Raw genomic sequence first — 24,531 nt, forward strand, 5'->3', positions numbered from 1 at the left:
TGCTTCAAATAGACCAAGTCAGGCAGATGGACAAACGGTTTCAGACAGACAGACATGCTACTTCAGGCAGATAAGTTGATAGTCAGACAGACAGTCTGCTTCAGACAGACCGAGTCAGTCAGGCAGACAGGCTGCTTCAGACAGACAGGTTAAGTCAGACAGACAGGCTTCTTAAGTCAGACAGGTTGTTTAGTCAGACCAACAAACTGCTTCAGACAGACAGGTTGTTAAGTCAGACAGACAAGGTGCTTCAGACAGACCAGTCAGGCAGCTTCAGACAGACAGGTTGCTTCAGATAGACAGGCTGCTTCAGACAGACAGGTTGTAAAGTCAGACAGACATGCTGCTTCAGACTGACCAGTCAGACAGACAGGCTGTTTCAGTCAGACAGACAGGTTTCTTCAGACAGACAGGCTTCTTCAGACAGACAGGTTGTAAAGTCAGACAGACAGGCTGCTTCAGACAGACCAGTCACACAGACAGGCTGTTTCAGTCAGACAGACAGGTTGCTTCAGACAGACAGGCAGCAGCTGTTGTAGGAAGGTGGAGACTCCTCCTGGCTCTAACTTCCTGTCAACAGTTCTTTAGGAGACTCCTCGGGAGCTGCTGCAGCAGGACGGATGGACTCGCGGCTCTCTGGACTTGTTTTTGTCCAGTAAACCGATTAAAAGCGTCTTTCCTCGGCCGCAGACCTCTGTCTGACTCTGTGGGCGGCTAGCAGCGAGTCTGGTCCAGAAGGTCCCACCGTTTGGTTCGGATCGAAATGGGTGAGTTTTCCATGATGTGGCGCTTCTTGTGCTTTGACACTTTCCCTCCCTGTCAGTTGATTTAAAACATGTCGACGCTGTGCAGACATGTTGTCAGGTGTCGGTGTCTGAGATAATTTCACCAGAATTGAACATTTGGGACTTAAAGTTGGACAGCCAGGGAGCTAGCTGGCTAAGCTAACAGCTAGCCTCTGTTCCTGTGGGGACACCGCTGCCTCCTCCCGCCTCCATGTTGCTCTAATCTACCTGTAATCAGTCAGCCGAGTCTCTACACCAGGTCCACCCTGGACCCGCAGAACCAGGCCGGGATACCCAGACCATACGCCCCACGGCCGCTCGGTTCCGGTGCGCTGCTCAGAGCTAACCCTTCCCCGAACCTGGCTCATTAAAGCGGCTCCAGGGAAGGTCCACCTCTGTTTTCTCATGTTTGCTGTGAGGCAGGTGTTGTGTCAAAAAGTGACCAGCCGCTGCGGGAGCGCGCACAGCCTACGTGACCGCGCGCTTCTGTTCCATCACTGCAACGTTTGTGTGTCCAGTGAAGGTGTGCCTCCTTTTAACTTTAATGTTTTGGACTCACCATGTGAAAGAATCAGTTTCTTTACCAGTCATGCAGTTTTTAATCCAGTTAATTTTAGTCCCAACTAAGTTCATAAAGTAAAACTTTCCAACAGCGTTTTATATTCATAAGGCTGATACCTTTAAATATTAAATCTCAGGTGGGACACAGAGAACATTGTGAGGGTTTCAAAATACAAAGATAAATGGAAATATTTTAATTTTACTGCTAATGTTTATATCGAAGGCCAGTTACAAGGATTGACCCCCCCATGACTTCTCGTGAGACGATCTCGGTTTAAATCAGTGGCGTTAAAGGTGGTGGGCGACATGCATTCCTTCCTGTTGGGCCAGTTTATTCGGCCAGATGTCGGCTGGTGAGGCACGGCGGCTGCAGAGGAAACCCTCTGGCGTGTCATCCTGTTGGTTGTGTTCGCGTTGCCTCAGGACTCCATGTTGTCAAACAGGTTGTGTGTTCATCGTGGTTCAGCTGCTGGGACTGAGGAATGTTTCAAACATGGCGCCACTTCTCTCATCAGGCTCATGTAGGTGGGCGAAAGGGCCACGTTTAGTTTTTGTTAGTCCTTCATCGGCTCAGCCATGTTAAGTATTGTGTGTGTGTGTTTAAGGTTGTGTGTCCCTTGAACACATTTTCTTTTTAATAAACACATGTTCCAGTTGCTGATGAATGATGGTGTTTGTTTGGATCACTCAGTCACATGACCCTTAAGGGATGTTTCCATCAGTCACATGACTCTAAAGGGATGTTTCCAATCTTTGGCTGCGTGGATAAAGTTATAAACAGAAAATATCCTACTTGATGTGAAGAGTTCAGCTGCCTTGATTTGAAGAGTTTATGTCTGACTGGACCGATGAGCTAATGGCTAGTCTGAACACAGCCCAGACCAGAGTGGACTATTGTTGTAAAACCACAACAAACTCGTAACAAATGCTATTTCATAAAAGTTTCCTCCACCTTCACACTACATGGTTGTTTACACAGGTTTTTATTGTAATGGTAAAAGCAGCAGCAGCATCTAGCTGTAGCACTTCTAGTACGGGTTGCCAGAGTCGGAGCCAAACAGGAAGAAGCTGCGTTCAGCACTAAACATGTGAGGAAAGTGTCACAAAGTGTTGTCTGTCGCTCACTGGTCCTGCTGCTGGTCGGTTGTAGTTTAATATCAGTCATGGTTTGTCTGTCATTGAAGCAAAACCCATCTTTTTTTTTTTAAATTTAATTTAACGCTGTTTTCACAAACGTTCACAACAAGCTGCAACATGCTATCTATCCTCTGCTATAACTGATGTTAACTATTAACATCAGCAGTACTTTAAGGAGCCAAAAAGAAGAGAAGAAGCTATATATTTACAATTACTTCAGAATTAAATAAATAAAATAACCTGAAGACTCTGGCATTTTAATTGACACTATATTAAGTACAAAATAATAATAAAAAAAAATCAGCTTTGTTCTCACATGTGACCGTAATTAAAAATGTAAAAAATTAACAAGCTTGTTGGTATATCAGTTTAAAATGAGAAAAATGTCTAGTTTTTATTTTTATGCAGTTTATAGTTTCATAGTTTTTAATAATGTGGATAATCTATTTACAAAGTGGGCTGCTTTTTTGGAAGGGGCTGAGATGGTGTAGGGGCAGGGCAGCCAACTCAAGACCCAAAGGTCCTGGGTTTAATCCCCGGTCATTGCATATCTCATGGTGTCTCTGAGCAGGACACCCAATCCCCAATTGCTCCCCGGGCACTCGCATAGCTGCCCACTGCTCCACCTGTGTGTATCCCAGGCACAATGGGTTAAATGCAGAGAGCCAATTTCATCTTTGTATGGGAACATACAATGATGACAACACATAGCGCTTTATTATTATTATTTATTTTTCTCAGTTCAATAAAGGATCAAATATGAAAATTAAATTTCAGATTTGTTGTGATTCTGTCAAATATTTGTCTAGTTTTCCTAGTTCTACCAATCTTTTCATTTATTTACTAAACTTTCAATGTTCAAGTACATTTGGTGAGGAGGAAGTCCATAAACTAAAAACAACCCTCAGTGGGATTGTTGGACTGTACTTGTATAGCACCTTTCTATTTTATTGAGATACTCAAAGCGCTTTACAATTAGGGATGCACCGATCCACTTTTTTAAACTTCCGATCCCGATACCTAAATCTGAATATCGGCCGATACAATCCAGTTCCGATATCATGATCATCATTGATTTTATATGAGGCTGTAATAATCTCCTCTCAAGTACAATTTATACAAATATATGCATGCATGTCCAAAAAGACAACTTGAGGTAAGTTTTATTAATGTTGGATAAGTTTCAAAGTTAGAATTAAATTCTAACACAAAACGTGTTTCTTTTTATTTCTAGCTTTAAAGTGGATATTAAAGTGATTAATTTAAGTGATTGTTTAAAGTTATTTTATATTTTATATTTTTTTTAAATAAGGGGCAGACATAAGAATTTTTTTCTTCTTTCTGCACTCTTTTCATTCAATGTTTTTGTTTTGATGATTTTTTTTTAATTTTCTTTCTTTTAAATGAATGAATAAATTAATTAAATAAAATAAAATGTTAAATGGCTTCAAACACCTGTAAATTCATGGCATAAACCAACAGACATGTTCCTGTTTTTAGTATTTTACATCACTTTATAATGTAGCTGTTTTTGTTTCGTTTTTTTATTTTTAATATATATAATTTTCAAATCATGTTTTTTATGATTGTTTACTGTTGTACTAAAACATATCCTGCAGTGTAAACTATATCTTGGCTGCAAGTATCAAACTGTGAAATCTTTCATTTTCTACAACTGATAATGGTTGGTCATTAATTATGAAGTTTAGCAACTTCTCTGTAAACATGTGAGCTCCGTGGTTTCAGCGACGTCTTCTTCTTGTGCAATCCGAAGCAGGCAGCCTGATTTGGGGCAGCCGCGCTCAGTCTGTCCCTCCTCCGAGATGGGCAGACTGAGCGGGGCAGAGTGGACGCGGCTGACCGGGGTCGAGTCGCCTGTTTCGGTTTGACCAAAGAGTAGTGCCCCGCTGAAGCCACGGAGCTCGAATGTCCATCGTAAAACTAAATTTAACGTGGTTTAATGTGGCGCTATGGCTCTGCAAACATTGCACAATGCTGTCTTATTTTGTAGTGTTTCTAGTGTAAAATACTTCCACACAGCGGACATGTTTCAATGAAAAGTTGGTTAGCTGTTAGCCACAGTGCTGCTAACTCAGTCCTCACGTTGTAGCTGGCTGCAAACTATGAAATGGATTTCCTAAATGTGAGGCGGGTCTTATTACTCTGGGTTCATGAGACACGCCTCCATTCAGGAAATCCATCGTTTGAAGTTTGAAGCCAACTTGCACCATAGATCGGAAATATCGGCAGGTTGGATCGAAAAAATCCGATACGTAAATTATGCTGGTATCGGAGGCTGATACCGATACTGGATCGGATCGGCCCCATCCATATTTACAATATAATCTGTGTCCTTATTTACCCATTCATACAGCACTCTACTAGATCTCTACAAAGCTAATTGAACAAATCATTCTAAAGAGACTAATCAGAGCTTTATCACATTCATACACCGATGGGACACACATCGGAGGCAGTGAGGGATTCAGTGTCTTGCCCAGGGACCCTTCGGCATGTGACTGCTGGTGGATTCAAACCCCCAACTCTTGCATTGGAGGACGACTGCTCTAACCACTCGGCCACAGCCGCCCCTATGTTCACAAGATTATAGTAATAAAACTCCTGAAGCACTGAAATGGTTGAACACAGTTCAGTGAGGAACGTTCAGAACTAAACAACCTCCCTACAGACGTATGTCTCAACACTAGAGAGACTCAGCAGTCCACCTACACCTCAAGGATAAGGAACACTTTGCTGAGGGACAAAATATTCATATTTTGGACAGAGAAGACAGTTGGTTTGAGGAGGTGGGGGCAGATATGCAAGATGAGAAAAAACGGTAGACTGATTGGTAACTCTAAATTGCCTCTAGGTGTGATTGAGAGAATGAATGGTTGTTTGTCTCTGTGTCCCTGTGATGGACTTGAGACCTGTCTAGGGTGTCCCCCACCTCTCACACAGTGATAGCTGGATATGGGCACCAGTAACCAACGTGGTTCGAAAAAGAAGAAGCCGGTAAAGATGATGGATGGATGGACTTTAAATGGAGGAGGAGGTCTCGGCTTTCTAAAACCTACAGTGCAACAATCAGTTTCACCGTAAAGGCCGCCACATAGTGGGGCGTACTTCACTCCATAGAGGTCCGCACGGACTCAATGCGGTCTCGAAGAGGACGTCCGTATGCCATGTCAGTCAGTCAGAGTCAGAGTTTCTTTATTGTCATTCGCACCTCATGTGGTACATGTGGTGGAGCGAAATTATGTACACAAGGTCCCAGTTACATCCAACAATAAAATGTATAAGAAAAACAGTAATAACATCTAAGATATGAACTAAGAAAAACATAAACTAAATATACACTAAGCACTCATAACATAAAACATTGAACATCAGCACAAACAAGAACATGAGTCTGTGAGCAGATGTGCACGCATGAACACATCAACATTGAAACAGATCAGCAGCGACAAGAAACAGATCAGCAGCAACATGATATGATTTTTCACAGTGATAATTCTAGTTAGAGATTCATGAGTCTAACAGCCTCAGGGTAGAAGCTGTTCCTCAGTCTAGTGGTTCTACACTTAATGGTCCTTAACCTCCTTCCTGAGGTGAGTGGGGCAAAAAGTGTGTGTGCTGGGTGAGTGGGGTCCTTCATGATGCAGGTGGCCCTCTTCCTGCATCTGGAGGTGTAGATGTCTGTGACGGTGGGGAGACTGATTCCGACAGATTTCTGTGCAGCCTTCACCACTCTCTGCAAAGCTTTTCTTTCTGCAGCTGTGCAGCCTCCATGCCACACGTTGATGCTCGAGCACAGGATGCTCTCCACTGCACACCTGTAGAAGGAGGTGAGGACTGAGCTTCCCAGACCAGCTCGCCTCAGCCGTCTGAGGAAGTAGAGTCTCTGATGAGCTTTCTTGATCAGGCTGGTGGTGTTGTTGCTCCAGCTGAGGTTGTCATTCATGTGTACACCCAAGTACTTGTAGCTGGAGACCACTTCCACCGCAGATCCTCTTATGTTCAGGGGGGTGTAGATGTTTTTGTTCCTTCTGAAGTCCACAATCATCTCCTTTGTCTTCTTCACATTGATGTGAAGGTTATTCTCTCTGCACCAGCTCTCCAGGTGTTCCACCTCTTGCCTGTAGCTGGACTCATCATTGTTTGTGATGCATCCCACCACCGCTGTATCATCTGCAAACTTTACAATGTGACAGCCTGTCTGTGTCTGTGCAAAGATAAATTTTTACGACCATGTACGCATACACTGTCGCACAATTAACTGCCCTGCGAGGGACTGTTTTGTATGCGACACCAATGTATTAAATTCCCCTTCTTCATCCCTGATTCAATTCATTTCAATTCAAAATACTTTATTAATCCCAAAGGGAAATTATTTGTTGTTGTAACTCGTTATCCTCATTTCATTAAGAGATGTTATAGATGTCAGTGTTTCCCCTAGATAACTTGCCATGGCGGGGCGCTCATCTCATCTGTGATTTTTGTCTGGGGGGGCTGGAACAGAGACTCTTCCTAAGCTGCGCAGCGCGCCGTTTAAACAAACAGTTTTGGGGGACACAGAGACAGCCGCGTGCTGTTTGTACTGACAGTTTTAGAGCAGGGTGTGTGAGAGGAGAGAGACAGACTTATCTCAGCCGCACGCTGTCTGAACCGACAGGTTTTTTTTTTGGCTGGAGGGGAGGGGGTGTCGGTGCGGGGGATAGACAGACGCACATCTGAGCCGTGCGCCGTTTGTACCGACAGTTTTCGAGTGGCGGGGGTTTGTTTAGCGTGAGGGTTCAAAGGAAGAGGCTGACTTTAGCTTTTTAGCTAGAGCACCTGCATTGCAAGCCGCTAGTTTAGCGTTACGTCAGTACCGACAGGTGGTTGGGGTTGGGGTTCAGTAGATGGGGCGCTCAGTTCTGTTGATGGGGCGGGGCGCCTCGCTTGTATAATGGTAGGAGAAACACTGGATGCTGATGGCTGTAGGCAGGAAGGATCTCTTGTAAAGGTCCATCCCACAGTGGATCCTAAGAAACTGGCTGCAGATGCCGTCCGATCCTTCTACCCAGATTCGGCTGGCCTCTCGATTCGAGAAGGGGTTCTTTGGTCGGTTCCCCTGGGCTGTAGGACCGCCCGAATGCTGAGCAGAACTCCTCCCAGAGCGATGGCCACTCCTCCCAGCAGTCTGCCGAGCTCCTTGTCACTGCAGACAGCCAACTGTAGGTGCCGAGGGACGATCCTGTCCTTGCACTGTTATGAGCCGTGTTTCCTGCTAGTTTCAGGATCTCAGTGGTCAGGCACTCGAGCACAGATGGCAGGTAGATGAGAATGCATCCACTGAACATCCTTTTCAACTCATTTGAGATTTGGGGTTGTAGTTGAGATATTATTTGAGCTTTTGAGATGTTAATCAGCTGCTGTTGGTTGTAGAAAACTGCCTTGTTGCCATGGTTACGCATCATAACAAATGTCCCAAACTAAAAAAGTTTCGGTAAAAATCCTTCCAGCTGCAGAGCATCCGATACCAGAGGAAACAATCGTCCAAAAAAAAGTGATTTACATCCAGAAAAGAGGAATTAAAGTTTCCAAAAGCTAAATCTCAGAATGAAAGTAACAGAGCTGCTCCAACATGCAGCCACCTTGAGCAGCACAATTCTAGAATTCCTGATCTGGTTTAATGGCCTTTGTTTTGTTTTTTTTGCTAAGAGGCAAGCGATCTCTTCCTCTTCGTCCATTGACGCCATGACTGAAATAGTGAGAAATGAAGGAATTTGTCACAAGCAAATTACTATCAGGTCCAACATGGCTGCAGTAGGGTCTGGAGATTTTATGGTTGGCTGGTCTGATGTGTGGGCTGCAGGACCAGTGCTCCCTGTTTTTTTTTAAATTTTTAGATCTTTTTATTAACAATATATAAAAACAGAACACTGCTGTGGCTGGGGCTGGCAGCTGCCTCTACCCAGGGCCACCGGTAGCACTCCTTTTTTTTGTGTGACCTGTCTATCAGTCCAGTAGGCGTGTCAAGCAAATGACCAATCGGCGACCTCAGTTTGTCCCGAAGGTAAACGCCCCTTGCCTGCAGACCTGCTCTGTAGCTGCTCAGGGTGTACGCTCGAGTAAGAATTCTCAACCGTCTGTGGACAGAGTCCGCGCAGCTCACGGAGTACACACAGTGCGCCCAAGTATGTGGGAGCCTTTTTTCACACTAGAGCCCGACTGATAATGGAAATTTTGGCTATCACTGATTCCAATGTTGGGAGGGGGAGGGGCAATGAATGCTGGTAATTGATTTATTGCCTAAAAGTTTTTTAGCTTTGTCCACCCCCGATAATCTAATAAATCAGTGAGTGGAACATGACTTGTTTATTTAGTGCGGCTGTTAGCAACCATGAAGCTAAGCTAATCAGATCCACACTATACATAGTCCCACTATAGATTTACAAGAGGTGCACTGGTCATAAAACCAGTCTTCGTAACGTGCATTTACATTTTCTATCCTCCACTATTCACCATAGTTATCAAGTGTGTTACAAAAATATAAATTAAACAAAGAAACACCTTCCTGTTCATTGTTTAAACAGTCAGTCACATATGGTGAAGGCCCAATTAGTATTTGTCTCAGCAGAGTTTATTTTTCTTTGCAGAGAAGTAAAAATTTCAGACAAACAATGCATTTCACTGAGGACGACAAAGGTAATGTTACTAACTGATTATATTTTACCTCTACGTTAGATTTATTGTTCTGGATTAGGAATGTGCAATATGGCATAAAATTCATATCACGATATGTATTGTGAAGGGTGGCAATAACTATATATATCACAATATGTTTGGTATAAAACTTGCAATGGGAATGAAAAAAGCATAGGGTGTCATTTTGCCATCATATATTTTGAATTAAAAAAAATCTACTACTAGGTCCAGAGAGTTTTTAAATAATAAACAAATCAAGTATTAGGCTTCTTGCTTGTTCAAAACAGTGCAAAAGATATCAAATGTAGTTTTAGCCATACGTTTTAAACAAAAGAATATGTTGTTAACTCTTAACAGTTTCCAGTCTTCTCACTTAAGAAATGAACAGCAACAGAGCAGCATGTTACACTGAAACACTTCACCCTCCAACCCTCTAGTGGGCGCCTCCTTCTGCTTTAATAAGGGCTGACACAAAATGAGTCTGTGGCTTTGACCAGAGGGTCTCGCAGTAAAATCACACAACACAGCGTTCTTTTCACAAATCAGAGAGCAGGTTTCTCTAAAGCTGACCAATGCTTACTTTAACTTTCGACTGAAAAAAAAACAGCAACTTTCGACAGAACACAGCGTTTTGCACATGCATCCGAATATGGCAACACTACGGCAAGCCGGCCATAGTTAGCTTGTAGCTTCGCTACTTAGTTCTTGAAGAAAAGACTTGAACACCACTTATGCACAGTTTTCAACAAAAAAAAGTAACGATTAAATCTGACAATTCTGATTGTTAGTTGTTGGATTTCCTCAAGTGTTAGTGGCACATAATGGGACAAATATCACTGATATGATATGTCCCCAACCGCTTATATCACCCCAAATTATTGGCCCTACCGATACCTATAGATCGGTCTGGCTCTGAGGTCTCATTTACACAACACATTTTTTTGAGTGAAACTGCAGCCTTTCTGCTGCGGTTCAGCCGTTCATTTCCACGACAACAGGCCTCATTCTCTCTCTCTCTCTCTCTCTCTCTCTCTCTCTCTCTCTCTCTCTCTCGAGGTTTGAAACATCTTCATCAAGATGTGCACATCCTGGACAGAGAGGAACGATGGTTTGAAAGAGGAGTAAAGGAGGCCATCTTTGTGAAAAGAAATCGTCCGTTATTAAACAGGGGTGGAGGCCTACGTGTTCAACTGTCCCCATCTTACAATGCTGTGATTGCTAGTATCACTCAGCCCTCTGTGAACAACAAGCAGCCATCAGTGTGCTAATGATCCATCGTTAGGCTGATGGTCCTTCTTGATCATGTGATCAGCTGGTTTTGGTTGTCAGCAGCAAACTGGTTGATCCACTATGAGAAGGTGCTATTTATAAAACTGAGCTGAATACAGCTCCTCAGACTGAGGAAGTCTTTCGGATGAAAGAAAAAAACATTTCTACAATTTTTTAATTTTTTTTTAATTTTTTTTTGAATGTCCAAATTTAGCTTTTTTGGATTTTTCTACCTGGATTATTGAGCATGCATCAGGATATTTTTCTTTCTGTCACTGAAAATCTATAAATAATCTCTTCCAGATAATTACTCGGTGAAAATAGTTCTGTTAAATCTTAAGTAGAGTTGTTGGAGTGCCTGTTAGAAGAAAACAGAAGAATATTTTCTGCTCTTCATGCAGCTGACGGTCAGTTTGAGCTGCAGACAGAAGCTCTGATTGTTGGATAGTTTTTAACTTGTATCTGTAAACACCGTGCATCAGGATGTTGGCAGGTTTTAGAATAGGAAACACTTTGACTTGTGGTATGAACAGAGACACTCAATGTTGGTTATGCTAATGCTAACATCGCAAGTAACAGCTAGTTTTAGTTTTATTAAAACATTAACATCTTTTTGTCCCCCGTGACGGAGCAAAGAGGGGGAATTGGAAATACCCTCCACCAGTCCGTCTGTCCGTGCATGTTGTGAACATAACTTTTCGATCCTTAAGTAAGGAGAGTAGTGATTCACTGAACTAAAGTCACTGAATGATGCCATCCCCTCATTTTTATAATTGACTTTAGACAAATAATGTTGTGGGTAGGGATGCATGATATTATTGGCATGGTATCAGTATCGGTCGATATTAGGGTTAAAGGTAAACTATTGGACATGGGCCATTCCATCAAAATAAATCACCGATATAAAAGGCGCTGTTGAATATCATGAAAAAGTTTTATTTATTTCAGTATTTCCATTCAAAAAGTGAAACCTGTATATTCTATTCATTCATTACACACAGACTGATGGACTCCACGCCACGCCGCATCGCTGCAGTAATCCAGACAAAAGGAGCCCCAACTAAGTATTGATGCTGTACATGCTCATACTTTTCATGTTCATACTTTTCATGTTCATACTTTTCAGTTGGCCAACATTTCTAAAAATCTTTTTTTTTAATTGGTCTTAAGTTATATTCTAATTTTCTGAGATACTGAATTTGGGGCTTTCATTAGTTGTCCGTTATAATCATCAACATTAAAAGAAATAAACATCTGAAATGTATCGGTCTGTGTGTAATGAATGGATATAATATACATGTTTTACTTTTTGAATGGAATTACTGAAATAAATAAACTTTTTCATGATATTCTAATTTTATGACCAGCACGTGTGTGTGTGTGTTTTGTTGAGTTTAGATTTGTGAAAAATGACAAATTTGCACTGTTCGAGTGTTGTCATTGTGTTAGAGAGTAAATGTCATGAATGAATTTGACATTAAACATAATCCAAGTTGAAGTGTTGCATCATTTTCAGCTCCTTTTTGACATCTTCATTTGGTAGCAGGTCAAACTGACAACGACCATCAGAATAATGTAGAATTTTAATTCCACAGCAGAGAAAGATATGTAGTCTCTGTAAGTAGGTCTAGGGGAAAAATATCACTATTGTTATTGGTTATTGGCCAAATAAGTTTTAACATATCGACAAATTGAATATCGGCCAAAAATCCAGTATCATGCCTCCCTAGCTGTGGGAGACAAAAATGGAGTAAAACGCTGTGTTCTTTAAGAATGGGGAGGGGCCCACAGCAGCATCCGCTGCTAGTTTGAAAGAATGATGGGTGCTTTCACAGCGTTGATGGAAGTCCAGTAACACCAGAGCTTCGTCCCAAGCTGTTTTTGGACAAACTAGGATCTGAAAACTCAATAAAGTGACAAGTTGCCATGTACACTGGTTATTCAGCAGAGAAACCAACCAATGATTTATTTTTGTTCCCCGCTCTTCTCCCATTCACAACCGATGGAGCAAAATGTAGGAGAGGTGCTCAGCGCGACTGACAAAATAAGCTTAGTCCCTGTTAACGAATGAAAATACATTAAAACCAAACGGCAACTGTGAGTTCTTAATTACGACAAGTCACAGAACTGGTGAACAAGGGCTGCTTGGAGATGCATCGGACTTTACATTTTATTCTGCACTGTTTCTTTATTTACACACATTATCCTTCGAGGTCTTCCAGTTAGAATAAACTTTATTTACTGTTCATTGTAGCCCATATCAGATTTTATATTTCAGTTTACCGTATGCTGCCCTCAGTTTATGACTCGGTGGATTCATAGAAACTGGTCTCGTTGTGCCACAGTGTTTGATAACTGTTGAACCAGTGTGTTGTAACTGTGTGAGAGAATAAAATAAATGGAGCGACATCTAAAGACGGGGTCCTGCAGTGAAAGCCATCTGCTCGTTCTCACTCATCACACTTTCCTGTCAATTTGATCTGTGGCCTTTCCCCTACCATTATTCAAGTGTGTGTGTGTGTGTGTGGGGGGGGGGGGGGGTTGTCCTCCCAACAGAACCATCCACCTGCCATAAAGTTCATGGCATGTAAACATTATGTCTGTACTTTTTTTATGTGACCAGTTCACTGCAGCAGGGGTCAATAACTTTAATCATATGTTTAAAGCCGGCGCATCAACATTCAGACGTAGATCCAGAGCTTTAAAAACTCCTACAGCTTGTGTTATTGCTCTGGAGCGATCTGACCTGATAAAGGTTGTTTAAATGCTGTTATCGCTCTTTGCACCAAACTACGTTCACGTTCGGATGGTGTAGTTTCAAGTGCGTTAACAAGTTAGACGTGTTGCTGCTGCAGATCCACTCTCCGTGAAACAACGTTGGATTTGTTCACTTGTCGTTTAACAAGAACGTCATAATGTTCCAAACAGGAGACCACAAGGAGATGGCTTGTTCGTTGCCCGCTAGGCTGCTGATGTTACGTGTGCTGCAAGACTATGCAACAATTAATAGCGCCATGCTGAAACATGCTTAGGAACTTTAGTTCTGCGGCGAATAATCTCTCGTAAAAAAAAATTTGGAGTGAAAAATTAACTGAAAGTGTTCAATACACCCACATGAACCGTTACGCCACTAGTATCACCTGCAGCTCAGTCAGGGAGTGCAGCAACGTCTCCACCGTCATTAAAACCTGTCACGGGTCCATTTTGGGCGCTCAGCTTTGTTTACGTTCATCCCGGAAGTAGAACTTCTTCTTCTGTGTTTTTTTAAGGAGAGTTTACCACTCCGCACATGTCAGTACTTCTGTTCAGAATAAAAGCCCGCTGCATGTAAACGCTCGTCGTGAGCGGATTGCGCCCATGTAAATGATACATTTGAATTATTTAATCTGAAAACATTTCACGCTGATCAAATAATCTTGTGCGTGTAAACATATATTCTGAGGGTTGTACATTTGGAAATTCTAATGGACTTTCTTTCTTGTCACTAAAAGTACAGAAACATTAAAAGCTGCAAGACTGGAAATAGCTGCCAACTAGACAAACAGATTTGACAGAATCAATGTAAATCTATAATTTATTTTTCATATTAATTTATTGAACTGCATTGATTCAATAATGGTGCAACCCACACACAAAAAAAGTAAATGTTTTATTTTTCTATAACAACGGGCTCTGAAAAATATAAGCCCTGAAGTTAGAAAAGCTGCACACTTTGTAAACACATCGTCCAACTAATAAATCAATTAAAACTCTTAAGAGCAAAACATCAACTGCATCATTTTGTTGTCTCGACTCGTCTCAGATCCTTGAGGAGTTTCATCTCTGCTCGTTCACGATGTGAGAGACGCACACCGATCGTACCGACTCCAACAAACTGCCTGGCAGGTGGCTCGCCTGCGGTGTAACCCCCCCATCCCCCATCCTCCTTCCTTTCTGTTCTCCTCTGTCATTTGTTTATCTAAGGTCCAGGTCATGTGATGTCATCACCTGGAACTATCAGGTGAGGAAAGGAAAACAAGAACGTGGAAGTTCTGCTCCAGCAGCACAATCTAATCACCTCACAACCTAAACTGAAAATGTGTTTGTTCATGACTTTTACTACACACACTCAATTATTGCACCAGCTCCATGTCCAAAAGTTGATGTTTCCATATTTGTTTTCTTTTGATATTTACTGCAATGTTTTTTTAGTCCACCTTTAGTCGCTGTATTGTCTTTAATTGAACATCATCTCCTGTCAGCCCAACATTAAGGAGGGGACATGGTTTGAAAAACAACCACCAACTCCGTTAAGAAGTATTTGAAATGCTGCCTTCTCAATAACAGGCGGCGATTTCACCGCCTACTCAAGCGCCAAGCCCCGCCTACACTGACTGATGAAAACCACAAAAAACAATTTCTTTGCTATAGCTGAATTTATCATGCACCTCATTTCATTGTCAAACGTGAACAGATTTTTTGTAAGTTATACGGCTTCTTCATGATTACAAATGTACAGAGAAAGTCTAATGAACTTTTCAAGAAATCTACTTCAAATTTATTCTACGTCTCAGAGTAAGCACATGCTAAGGTCGCCTCCAATGTTGCCAGATCTGGCGATAGAAACACGCAACCAGCTCTATGAAAACATGCCCAAAACTAGCCCAACTGGCAACCCAACCCACCACATTGTGTAAAACAGAGGCCGTTTTTAAACAGTATAAACATACATTTATTATGGCATTACACATAAACAACAGCAAAATTATGCTAAACACTTTGAATAACAGAATTTTAAGCTTTGATAATAAAAAAAAACATTTTGCATATGTAATATTTTCTACATATTAAAAAAACAAAACCATCCTGACATCTGCATGTGAGTCAAGCCCCCTAGTGGTTGGCCACAGTATGAGTGTTTGGGGTTGGGCCCACAGATCTGTTTGTATCGCCGACTTGGGCGGAGGTGTCGGAAACAATGGGCGTGGAAGGGACAAACTGCTACCACTCATCTTTTGCTTTATTTTGCGGAGCTGGGAGATAATCAACTAGTTTCACTTGGAAAGAAAGTCAAGCCCAAATAAGCAACTTCCATGTTCAAAACAAGCCCAAAAAACTGCGACGCCCAAGATTTACAAGTGACTTTAGAAAAAAAAACAAGCTCAAAGTCTCTTATAATAAGCAGACTTGGCAACTTTGGTCGCCTCCTCTTCCCCATTACTTAGACTGTACCTGCTCCGGCCCCTCCTCCCCCACGCCCTCACTGCCCCGGTGCTCATGTAAACCCAAAATGTACCGTAACAGTAAACGAGCAAAGCTGGTGCCCAGGGAACGAGGAAAAGACGAGTAGAGGGAAAACGTGACGGACAGAGCGGGTAGACCAGTGGTTAATTTGAGCTTTTTACACGCGCGTGTAAAAAAGTGTTCACTAGTGAACAAAAAAGCAGCATTTCACCTAGATTTACTTTATTTTCACACATTTAAATCATGTTTCTCACCAAGTGTGTGTAAATTCAGCTGTTGGTTTTAAAGACATTTTAACTTTAATACACTTTAATGCAGAGCATGAGGTCGGCATTATTTGTGTTTATAGAGAAATAAAAAACATCACCACTAGACTTTTTTTTTTTACTTGTGTTCAACACTACTCATCTAAATGATGTTTCTAATGAAGCTTGAGGACAATAAGGTGTGGGGTTTTAAAGACATTTCAACTTTAATGCACCTGAACACACATCGTCTCTTACACCTGCAGTGTCTCACAGCGTCACAGTTACTGCTAAGCTAACATGCTGCGTAGCGCTCCTCTCAAGCATCCTCCTAACATGAATATATGTTTATGATCAAACCCCCGTCAACAACTGCCCACACTAAGCTGCTAAACTGGTGAGCGAGTAACACAGACGTCTCTCCACTGCCTCCACTTGTGTGCGTTTCCTGCTGAGGCAGGAGGAGACGCACAGAAACACTGCAGGTAGCAGGCTGCTGTGTTTAGAGTTGGAGGTAACCAGGAAAACCTGGAGTGGAGTTTTAGTGGTTTGAGTGTGTATGGGTTTAGCATAGGCGTTACAACCATTATATGTGAGGGGACATGTCCCCCCCCCCACATTCAAAAAATGTTCATTTGGACACTCCCACTTTTACTGAAACATTAGTTCAGGCGGCGCAGTTTCTTTCTTCGTGAACGAATCCATTCCACTTGATTAATAGAAGAATACTAGTGTTTACATCACCATAGTAAAAGTACACACTATACTGTATGCATGATAATAGTAAAAGTACACAGTATACTGTGTGCATGATCCTTAAAACTCAACAGTCACGTAAACATGATGATCAAATCCTGTTTTTTTTTCAGCTGAGACGGCTGTCTAAGCTGAAGCCTATACTCTCCAAAAAGAACCTTGAGACAGTGATCCACGCCTTCATAACATCTAGGCTTGATTACTGCAATTCACTTCTGTTTGGAATCAGTCAGTCCTCCATTGCTCGTCTACGACTGGTCCAAAATGCTGCAGCCTAATTTTTAACTGGTACAGGCTATAGAGAGCACATCACGCCAGTTTTGGCCTCCCTGCACTGGCTACCCATTCACCATCGGATCCAATTCAAAATTCTCATGTACGTTTTTAAATCACTGAACAGTTCCGCCCCATCCTATCTCGCTGATCTTCTGCAGCCAAATGTCCCACCGCGCTCTCTGAGGTCAGCAGACCAGATGCTTCTCTCAGTCCCAGAAACCCGTCGTAAGGTCAGAGGTGACAGGGCTTTCTCTGTCGCAGGTCCACGACTGTGGAATGAGTTGCCACTGAGTGTCCGGCAGGCTCCCACACTCTCAGTCTTTAAGTCTCGCTTGAAGACCCACTTCTATTCTCTTGCCTTTAACATGGTGTGATTTGTTTTGGTCCGGTCTGTACTCTACACTGTTGGCCATTTTAGTTAGCTTCTGCTGCTATTTGTATCTGTATTTTTATTTTATGTTTTCCTGTCCGCTGTGCATGTTTGTTTTCCTTTGTACAGCACTTTGGTTGGCCTTGTTGCTGTTTTAAGTGCTCTATAAATAAATTGGTATGGTATGGTATGGTATGGTATGGTATGATCATAGTAAAAGTACACAGTATACTGTGTGCATGGTCATAGTAAAAGTACACAGTATACTGTGTGCATGGTCATAGTAAAAGTACACAGTATACTGTGTGCATGGTCATAGTAAAAGTACACAGTATACTGTGTGCATGGCCATAGTAAAAGTACACAGTAGTGTTCTCTAATGAAGTGTTGACGTTGTTATAAGACTAACCTGTATCATGAAGACCAACATCATTCTGAAGGAAGAGATGGTTTAACAACATTTCTGTAGTTTACTTTTAGGTCATTTTTGTGTTTTCAGTTGAGGGACTGTCGGATATATTAAAATATCACTGGAACTCCTTTGAAGAGTATAAATTAACTTAAAATTATTATTTTTTTATTTAACAGACTGACAGTTCTTTCCCCTAAAATGAACATTTCATTCCAAGGGATTATATTTACAGGATTTCAGCTCATATAATCATTTAATACATATTTATTTTCATATTTGATCATTTATTGAAGTACATTTATCACAGTACAGTTACCTCAGTGTGATTCTAATCATAATCAACTTTAGCTCATCCAAACAGCCACAACACCTTGTTGTTGCTAAAACACCATACAGCACTTCAGTCACATTGTTTTTAACAGGCTCATGCATTTAAGAACTTGTAGTTTTAAAAAGCCAGAAGTTTGACCGAAGTGCTTTACAAGAAAACTGAAATTTTAAACAATAAGAAGCAAAGAAATATAAGACCTGAAAAGAACAATTAAGTAAAATAAACTGCATAAACACAACATGAAAAGCGTCAGCTGCATAAGGTCTCATAGTCCGTTTGGATCAAATGCCAAGAACAAACTAAATAGATTTAAATGTGTGAACAGTTTCATTGACCTACATATGAAGAGCTAAACAGTTCCACAGATCTGGAGCAGACACAACCTGATCACCTTTGTATTGTAGTTTGGATCTAAAATAAATTGTTTGGTAGACCAGAATGTTCTTACTGGAGTGTGGATTTTTAAACAGTTCCCATTAATATGATGGTGCAAGACAGTTCAAAATATGAAAACAAGCCATGAAGTCTTAAAATCTATCCTGAAACACACAGGAAGACATTACTGAGGTTTTTTTTTTTTAGCACTAGATGACTGCTGATACGTCCACCCATTGAATAGTAAGTAGTACTATTTTAAGTAGTCAGGATTACTTCATGTTTATTGTAAGATGATGGTTTAAATTTTATTCTGAAATATCAGGGCTGTTTAATTATGACCGTACCAACACAAACACTAGTTGACCTATCAGTGTTGGATACAAGTCCAACAGGGATTAGTCCAGAAATTTAAGGAAAAGTTCAGCACAAACTGCTTTGGTCAGGATGTTGCACCCTACAGAGATGGGGCGGCTGTGGCTGAGTGGTTAGAGCTGTCGTCCTCCAATGGGAGAGTTGAGGGTTCAATTCCACCAGCAGTCACATGTTGAAATGTCCCTGGACAAGACACTGAACCCCTCATTGCCTCTGATGTGTCCCATCGGTGTATGACTGTGATGTAAAACACTGATTAGTCATTGTATAGATCTAGTAAAGGGCTGTATGAATGGGTAAATGAGGGCACAGATTGTGTAAAGTGCTTTTGAGTATCTTGATAAAATAGAAATGTGCTATTTAAGTACAGTCCATTTACCATGATTTATTTAAACCAACACACTGAGTCCAACAATTTTTAGTCAGGTCATCTGGACAGTTTCTTTTTTGTTGAAATGTTTCACCTTCCATCCGGAAGGCTTCATCAGTCAAGGAAACACACAACACAAAACTGATTCTTCCCCCAACCAGTTTACTCCAAAGTGGAACAAACCAATTATGTTGGTGCTAAGATGGTGTCTTTGGCGTGCCCCCTCCTCTGTTGCCGGCTCTCTTCCTAGTTGACAGTCATGTCAAACTGGTTCAAAACCAAAAAAGTCCATGCTCAATAATCCAGTAAATCCAATAAACACACTGAGTGTTATGCTATTCCAACTGTGAGGTAATAAAAACATGAATCGCTTTTTCAAGGTATTTGGTAGGTAGGTATGGCTTCACTTGAGCAATGAGTCATAATTGGAAGAAGTCTGATTTCACTGGTGCCTTAAAGAGGCTGGGCATACCTCCAACTCGTAAGCCGTAAGTCTGAAAGTTCATATTTACCGTAATCAGGTTTGAATGTCACTTAGACAGCACAAGAGTAGTTTAAGTGGACTGATCCCTAACTTAATGGGCAGGTAGACCTAGATATTATTAGGATTGAACTGACGGGATGTTATGTTTCCTGACAATTGACCTTAAAGGTAACATATACAAGTTAAACAGCAGTGGACCCAAAATAGACCCTTGAGGGACCCCACAAATCAGAGGAACTGCTATAGAGGAGCATTCTCGTAAATAAACCGGAAAAACTCTTCAGATTTGACCCCAAATTTTGTCATTCTAAAAAATTAGCTGTTTTTGCTGTTGGCCTTATTTTTTTTTTTTGCAAACAGTGAAAAAGATATTGCCTGGTGATCCATCACTTAAGGGAATGGCTATTGTCTGTGACAGTATCTGTGTGACGGAGCACTTCATCCTGATGCGTCTGGTGTGTGTTCAGCTTCACCCTCTGAGCATCTGCAGAGAACATGAGAAAGACACAGTAGGTGTGTTTCAGGTCTTTGGGCCCACAGAACTGATCTTCAGCTTAAAGTGACTTCCTTTCTCAGCCGTGTCTCAAGTATGTCAGGAATCCTCAGCAGCCGCTCCCAAAGCTCAGGTGTTACAGTACTGTTGACAAGAACATGTGATCAAACGTGCACTTGTGTTCATTTTATTTTATTTTTTTCATTCTCTCTGGCATTTAGTTTTCCCTCTGCCTCACCAGAGAAAATTGTCGGCTGTAAAACCAGCCGGCCCAGTCAGTCCTGACATTCAGAAGTCTTGCACAGGTTGTTTTTCTGCGGCCGTTGGCTCTTCAAAAATCACAGCAGGAGCTGGCATTGTCCCGCACAGACGCAAGCTTTCTAGAAATGAAGAGAGTATTGCAAAACCCAAAGAGGCATGGAGCAGACCTCAGCTGTGTTCACGAGCAGTGCAACGTGTTAAATGTGTGACGGCTATAATACAATACTCAAAATGAACTAATGAACTCAGTTTATTGATTGTTTTTGTGGTTAACTCCACCTCGGTAATAAATCTGTTTGTTGTTTGATCCTGATCAATAACTCTGCTCCTCTTTCATGCTTTTCAGTTCAGTGTTGTCCTTTTTCATTGTCATGATGATATTATGATTAAGGTGTAGAGAAGCACCGGTATATGGGTTTGTGTTCGGTACAGACCATCATTCAGCCTGAACGGCCATTATCCATGGTCGGTCAGTTAACACACATAAATCTGTTTTTTCTGTTCATTGAGCGTTTCAAAGATATACAAACTATAGAAACAAAGACTGTTGTCTCCTGATTTATTGATATATTGCATTATATCCGTCACACATTTAACATGTTGTTCTACTCAAGGAGTGTTAGAAAACATTTTAGACTCAAGTTTTAAGTTTTCAGTCCCTGACCGTTGTACAACACGTTGACTCAGGATGTTTGCAGGTTTCTGAGATGGGAACACTTCAGCCTGAGGGCCTCTCTTACAGTTAGCAATGCTAACTATGTTAACTGCTAATAACAGATGTTCGTTAGTAGCACAGCGATTTAGTTTGACTAAAACATGAACATCTATTTATTGTGAACCTGCTGTCGTCCAGCTGACATCTCTGCTCTGACTGTTGAATTGTTGGTCGTTAACAGCAGACAGGACGATAGTTACACTCAGATGAAGGAAGGACTTATTAATCTAACGATAAGTTGGTTTTGACTATTACTTTGGACAAAGTTGCCAATTATTTTATTCCAAATGTTGTGGGGAAAAGATCTCTGTAATGTGGTGGAGATGTGTGAATAAAAAATAAAAATGTTGAACTATAATTGACATCTAAAAAGTTAAATCTGGTCCTCTGGACATTAAAAAACAAAACAAACAAAAAAATATAAATGTAGAAACGTTTCGTCTTTCATCCGAAAGACTTCCTCAGAAAATAAACGTCTCAGTTTTCTAAACCCAACGTCCCAGTGGCTTTTAAACCCCAAAATACATTATGTCAAAGACTGGTTCATCCCAAAGATCCAGTCCCCCGGCACAAACAGAGTAATGTTGTGTATGCTGTTCAGTGTCAGGAGGGTGATCAGTCTTACATCGGGGAAACTAAACAGCCACTGGCCAAAAGGATGGCCCAGCACAGAAGATCAACATCATCAGGCCAGGACTCTGCGGTCTACACTCATCTCCAGGCCAGCGGTCACTCTTTCAAGGATGAAGATGTTCACATCCTGGACAGAGAGGAACGATGGTTTGAGAGAGGAGTAAAGGAGGCCATCTTTGTGAAAAGAAACCGTCCATCATTAAACAGGGGTGGAGGCCTGCGGGTTCAACTGTCCCCCTCTTACAATGCTGTGATTGCTAGTATCACTCAGCCCTCTGTGAACAGTAAACAGCCATCAGTGTGCTAATGATCCATTGTTAGGCTGATGGTCCTTCTTGAGCATGTGAGCAGCTGGTTTTGGTTGTCAGCAGCAAAACTGGTTGATCCACTCTGAGAAGGTGCTATTTAAGAGACTGAGGTGAAAACAGCACCTCAGACTGAGGAAGTCTCTCGGATGAGAGACGAAACGTTTCTACATTTTTTTTTTTTTTGCTTTGTTTTGTTTTTTGAATGTCCAGAGGACCAGATATAACTTTTATAGATTTTTCTACCTGGATTATTGAGCATGCATCAGGATATAATTTGACTTATTCATCAGATTTACTGTAAATATGTTTCTGTTGAGTTTTATTAGAACAAAACTCTGTCTAATAATCTAGAGGTGATTAGATATCCAGTGACAAAAAGAGAAAGTTCAGTAGTCCGTTGAGTCGTTATAGAAAAGTTGTAGTTTACTTCAACTATTTTATTGTATCAAACAAATGTTCATTTTAACCAAAAATGAAGAACTTCATCTCTGTTATCAGGGGCAGCTGTGCAGTAGTGTTTCCACTCTGTTTCTGGCCTGCGAGGTGGGGCGCTTCAACAAAACAAAGAACCCAAGTTCATGTATTGCCTTTAATAACCGTTTTAATAGTTTTATATCTTTGATTTATGTACCTGGTGAGCAGCTTTTGTAATGGTGGTGTGTTCTTCAAGCTTTTTCAAGACCTTGTTAGAAAAAACAAACCTTGGTTTTATGTGGGTTGCAACATTTTGAATTAATGTAATTTAACAAATGATCAAATATAAGAAATTAGTTTTTGCAGTGATTTTATCAAATCTGCTTAGTTTTGCTTTATTACCATTTTCACAACTTTTAATATAGTTCAAGTATGTAGGAGAGTGGTGGTGCAGAGGTTAGAGAAGGTGGGCCTGTGAGCAGATCGCCGGTTCGACTCCCTGGACCGACAACAAAATGTGTGGGTGGAAAAGGTGAAACACCCACACCTGCCTCCACCCTCATTTGCCCCACCCTGGGCCCTTGAGCAAGGCCCTTACCCCCCCCCCCAATTCTGCTCCCAAACCAGTTCTCTCTTCAAAATGAGTCCTTGTGACTCAATGAGTCGACTTGTATAAATAAAGGTTAAATAAAAGAAATGTTAAGTGACAAAAAAGTCCTTAAATTAAATTTTTTAAACATAACATGGTGGTCCATGTGTCAAAACGTCATTACGCTAATACTTTTAAAAAGTTGACACGGTGGGGACTAATGATGTATGATTACTACTACATCTCTACAAAGGTAATGAACAAATCATTCTAGACACTAATCAGTGTTTTAGATCACATTCATACACCGATGGGACACACATCGAAGGCAATGAGGGGTTCAGTGTCTTGCCCAGGGACACTTCAACATGTGACTGCTGGTGGAATCGAATCCCCAACTCTCCCATTGGAGGATGATTGCTCTAACCACTCAGCCACAGCCGCCCCTAAACAAACTGTCTGAACATCCGGCATTGCTCTTCCTCTATTACCAGACTACTCAACAGAGAGTTGAACGTGGTACTGCCCTGCAGTGGTACTGCCCTGCAGTGATACTGCCCTGCAGTGGTACTGCCCTGCAGTGATACTGCCCTGCAGTGGTACTGCCCTGCAGTGGTACTGCCTGCAGTGATACTGCCCTGCAGTGATACTGCCCTGCAGTGATACTGCCTGCAGTGATACTGCCTGCAGTGATACTGCCTGCAGTGATACTGCCCTGCAGTGATACTGCCCTGCAGTGATACTGCCCTGCAGTGATACTGCCCTGTTGAAACTCTTGTGAACCCAGGCACACTCACACGTATTTGACCAGTAGCAGAGCTGAGGTCTGTGGCTGCTCGTCAATGAAGTGTTGAGAGTTGGGCCTAGGATTGATCATGTGTTGTGTTTGCCAATCTGTAATTGTAGAGTCTGTCTGCTCCTCTTCAAACATGAAGGCTGCAGGAACTCAAATTAAAGTTTGTATGTATAGGTGTTGCCTCCTGTTGTGTAATACAGCAGACACTGTATTACTTCCTGTAGGTACAGAGACTGATGGTATTAAATTACAGTCCTGAACCTCGACTAAGCTGTTTGCTCAGGCTGTGATGTGTTTAATGTCTGCTCCTTATGTGGTTAAACTGTTTCTGCAATGATATCTGCTTGTTCTGGGTGTATTTTTTAAACAAATGAACCTAAAGGAATAATTGTCTGAGGCTGCAGAGCAGAGTTCAACGAAGACCAACCTCTGTGAAAGAAAATATGGATTTCTCACCTCTATAAAACAAGTTTTACCACTGACTTATCTATGTAAATAACTTTGTCATAAGAAACTGACAGTGACATTTTTGAAATAGCATTCACATGAACCGCAGTTACCGTTTTCAGAGTGCAGTACTTTTAAGATGGCGGCATTTCTCTTTAGCCAATAGCTAATCAGTCTTGATAAAAATTAGCTCCATTTGTCCAAACTAAAGTC

General features: G+C 41.5%; 1 protein-coding gene across 1 annotated transcript in view; it reads left to right on the top strand.

The window, feature by feature from the left end:
• Positions 1 to 592: 592 nt before the first annotated feature.
• LOC119418440 (CD2-associated protein) overlaps positions 593 to 24,531 on the top strand; it is a gene marked incomplete in the record, with an annotated part of 130,625 nt that continues 106,686 nt past the window's right edge. The window contains 1 exon segment of the mRNA XM_037685723.1: positions 593 to 767. Within this exon segment, the coding sequence (XP_037541651.1) occupies positions 764 to 767 (4 nt within the window).

This window comes from Nematolebias whitei, chromosome 12, assembly GCF_014905685.2.
Source record: "Nematolebias whitei isolate Nwh7 chromosome 12, NemWhi1, whole genome shotgun sequence".
Lineage (NCBI taxonomy): Eukaryota > Metazoa > Chordata > Actinopteri > Cyprinodontiformes > Rivulidae > Nematolebias > Nematolebias whitei.